The following is a 3,025-nucleotide window of genomic DNA, read 5'->3' as shown; positions in this document are numbered from 1 at the left end:
AATTTACAAGGATGATACACCATAATAAACTCCTTGTTGCATCCATACAAGTCTTCCACTTTTTAAAATCAAAAGCAGACAATAAACTGTGTTTTGTTCAGAAGAATATGTTTTTCCCAGTGTGCTTTCTCTATACACATAATGGACTTGAGACATACATAATACATTTCTTAAACAGGGTGGCCAAACTTTTTAGCAGCTAGGAAAAGGAAAATCACAAAATTCATACTTTTTTTTTAAAAAGCAACTGAATTCTTATTCTTAATAATAATTACAATTTACAAACATAAAAGCATAAGCTTTAATGAAAGAAGCATTCATGTGTCCATACAAAGCAAGGCCTGAAATTGAAGAAGCAAATATTCATCACCAAGAAAAGGTGCAAACAAATATTATCACCCTATTACATAGTTTTTGGTAGCCATCAAACAAATAATGCAAACATCTCACATCAAACTGACTCACCAATTAGCCAAGCTCTACCAGAAATAAAATCAAGACTGAATTATACTGAGATTGAGAAAGGCTCTATATGGTAAGAGAAATGATACAGCTTATAGAATGGAATTCTGTGAATTGCGAAGTAGAAGATATTGGATAAAGTGAGCCATTAGGTGAATCAAACTTACAATTTTAATGTTTGCAAAGTCGGAGCGTAGACGACTTCACGGTCTCAAGTGATGATTTCCCTGACAAGCCAATCCAAACTAGGATATGAGAAGTACAAGATGAGAAATGATGGGAGCGCGAACAGAATAGTAATAAGTATGTACAGAGCCAAAATGGCTGCACTGGCTGGGATTGCATATAAGACAATCAAAAGAAATATAATGACCAATGGGAACTTAGCTGTCAATTGGACGAAGAAAACCAGTGACTTCCGAAGAGAAGAATGAACTCTTTCCCTACTGAGATAATTGCTAGTATCGTCATGAGCACGATACTCGATGGAACCTGATGCCTCTTGATGGCGAACTTGTCCCCGACGAAGGTTGGCATGGCTTACATGGTTTCCCACAGTTAAATTGTCTCTTGTTGGAAATTGTTGTTGATGATCCCCACATGAAGTGGAATGTGATTTCACTCTATCACCATTCATGCTCTCAACCATCCAAAGAAGAAAGTAGTTCTTGCGAGGGAATTTAACATTTCCTCGATAAACTAAACGGAAAGATAAAAGGTTGCACCACGGGCAGGAGATAAAAAGAGGAAGTTGAACTGGAAGGGTCGGAAATTTCACAACAGCCCACTGCAGACCTAGGATACAATTTTTACAAAGGGTGTGGCCACACCATAAAACATAGGGCACATTTTCAACAATGTTGAAAGATTCCCAGCACACCGGGCACTCCAACCCTTCCTCTCTGCCAACAGAAGTCTCATCATCGGAACATTCCGAAGCAGGATGAGGTGGCTTTGAAGAATCATTTTTAAAGCCCACACTTCCAGCAATGCAGTTTGATACAAAGTTCCACATCCTGGATCGTAAAGCATAAATAATCAAGCAAAATGCATCATTTAGACCTCATTTGGTTATTATTAGTGACTGAGCCAAGGCATCAAATCTGAAACATAACAACAGGAAAGAGTCACAGGGCTGTACCAAGGTTAAACCTTAAGAAACAAATATATTAGGATATTCACTATAATAACAAAATCAAAATGCCAAAGTCTCGCTGATGCATTTGAAATTGCTCTATCTAGAAATGCTATTAAATAAATGAACGAATATTATAATCCATCTGTATAGTATCTCGTTCATATTTATTTACATGTTGGATCATGGAGGAAAATCAAACATGGAACCAAATGAACTTCATATCCATACCACTATACCAGAATGCCTATCATGCATGCTATATTCCATTTTTATTGTTTATAAACAATCTTTTTGGGCCCGTAGGGAAATAAGATAGCAAACAAGACATCATAGATTGCACAGCATTTTCTAGTTTTTCTTTGTAAATTTGCCTTGTAGGTCTAGAAAGAATTTTTCCAACCATTGTTTACTAAGAATAAATGGTGGACAGCAAGAACAAAAAGAAAGAACGGGTGGTTGTATTCAGTTACCACTAAAAATCTAGCTGCATTATTACAGAGAATGATGGTATATGCCTAAGGGGGCATTTGGAAGAGCTTGTAAGAATAGCTTATGAAAATAGCTCATGACATTCCTTTAAACACTTTTTAGCTTATTTCAATAAGCTTGTCCAAGAAATTCATGAAAATGAGTTCTCATTAGCTTATTTCATCAACAAAAAAAAATTATTGCATAATCACTGAATTAAGGTAATTACCAAACAAACCCTATATATAGTTCAATCAAGCTAACAATTAGATATATGACTAACACATTTGAGTAGCTGGAACTCCTAATATGAAATAACATAACTAGATAGCTATTATTAGCATCATCTCACGATAGAATGAAGAAATCAATCAAATCAAAGCACCCACATTACACATATACATGCACACAGATCAAAATTATGTTCAACCCAGCTACCCCTAACTTGATAGAAGGAGCTCAAAATTGATACAAAAAATCACACAAATTTTCATCTTTAGAGTTCATAAAAAAATATCACCCAATTTATGCCCCTAAATTCAAATGGGTTGTTTTAAAAGTGAAAACTAATATATTCAATTTAAACGAAAAGCCATTGCAAATTGTAACCTAATTTTGTTTGAATTGAAATAAAAAGAATGGAAAGGAAGAATCGGAAGAAAGAAATGAGATTGAATTTGATACCAATGTGAGTGGGGGAAATGAGAGAGGCGATGCTTCTATTCGGTTCCAGTATTCAACAACCCGATTTGAGACTTTTCCTTTTACAGCAAACCGTTCATATATTTATTTTTACTATAAATATAAATATAAATATAAATATAAATATAAATATAAATATAAATATAAATATAAATATAAATATAAATATAAATATAAATATAAATATAAATATAAATATAAATATAAATATAAATATAAATATAAATATAAATATAAATATATATATATATATAT

General features: G+C 33.3%; 1 protein-coding gene across 1 annotated transcript; it reads right to left on the bottom strand.

Annotated features, from left to right (window-relative positions):
- LOC109335882 lies at nucleotides 214-2,844 on the bottom strand. The gene is made up of 2 exons (XM_019572127.1): nucleotides 2,753-2,844; nucleotides 214-1,565 (listed from the first exon to the last, which is right to left on the bottom strand). Exon 2 carries the CDS (start codon nucleotides 1,475-1,477, stop codon nucleotides 674-676), a length of 804 nt encoding a protein of 267 aa, XP_019427672.1. The 5' UTR covers nucleotides 1,478-1,565; nucleotides 2,753-2,844; the 3' UTR covers nucleotides 214-673.

The sequence above is a fragment of the Lupinus angustifolius genome, chromosome LG20 (assembly GCF_001865875.1).
Source record: "Lupinus angustifolius cultivar Tanjil chromosome LG20, LupAngTanjil_v1.0, whole genome shotgun sequence".
NCBI classification, from domain to species: domain Eukaryota; kingdom Viridiplantae; phylum Streptophyta; class Magnoliopsida; order Fabales; family Fabaceae; genus Lupinus; species Lupinus angustifolius.
The sequence above is the reverse complement of the archived record's forward strand: the minus strand, read 5'-3'. Positions and strand labels throughout refer to the sequence as shown.

Excerpts from the sequence above, each read along its gene's own strand:
- LOC109335882 (XM_019572127.1), bottom strand. The coding sequence starts at position 1,477 with ATGTGGAACTTTGTATCAAACTGCATTGCTGGAAGTGTGGGCTTTAAA.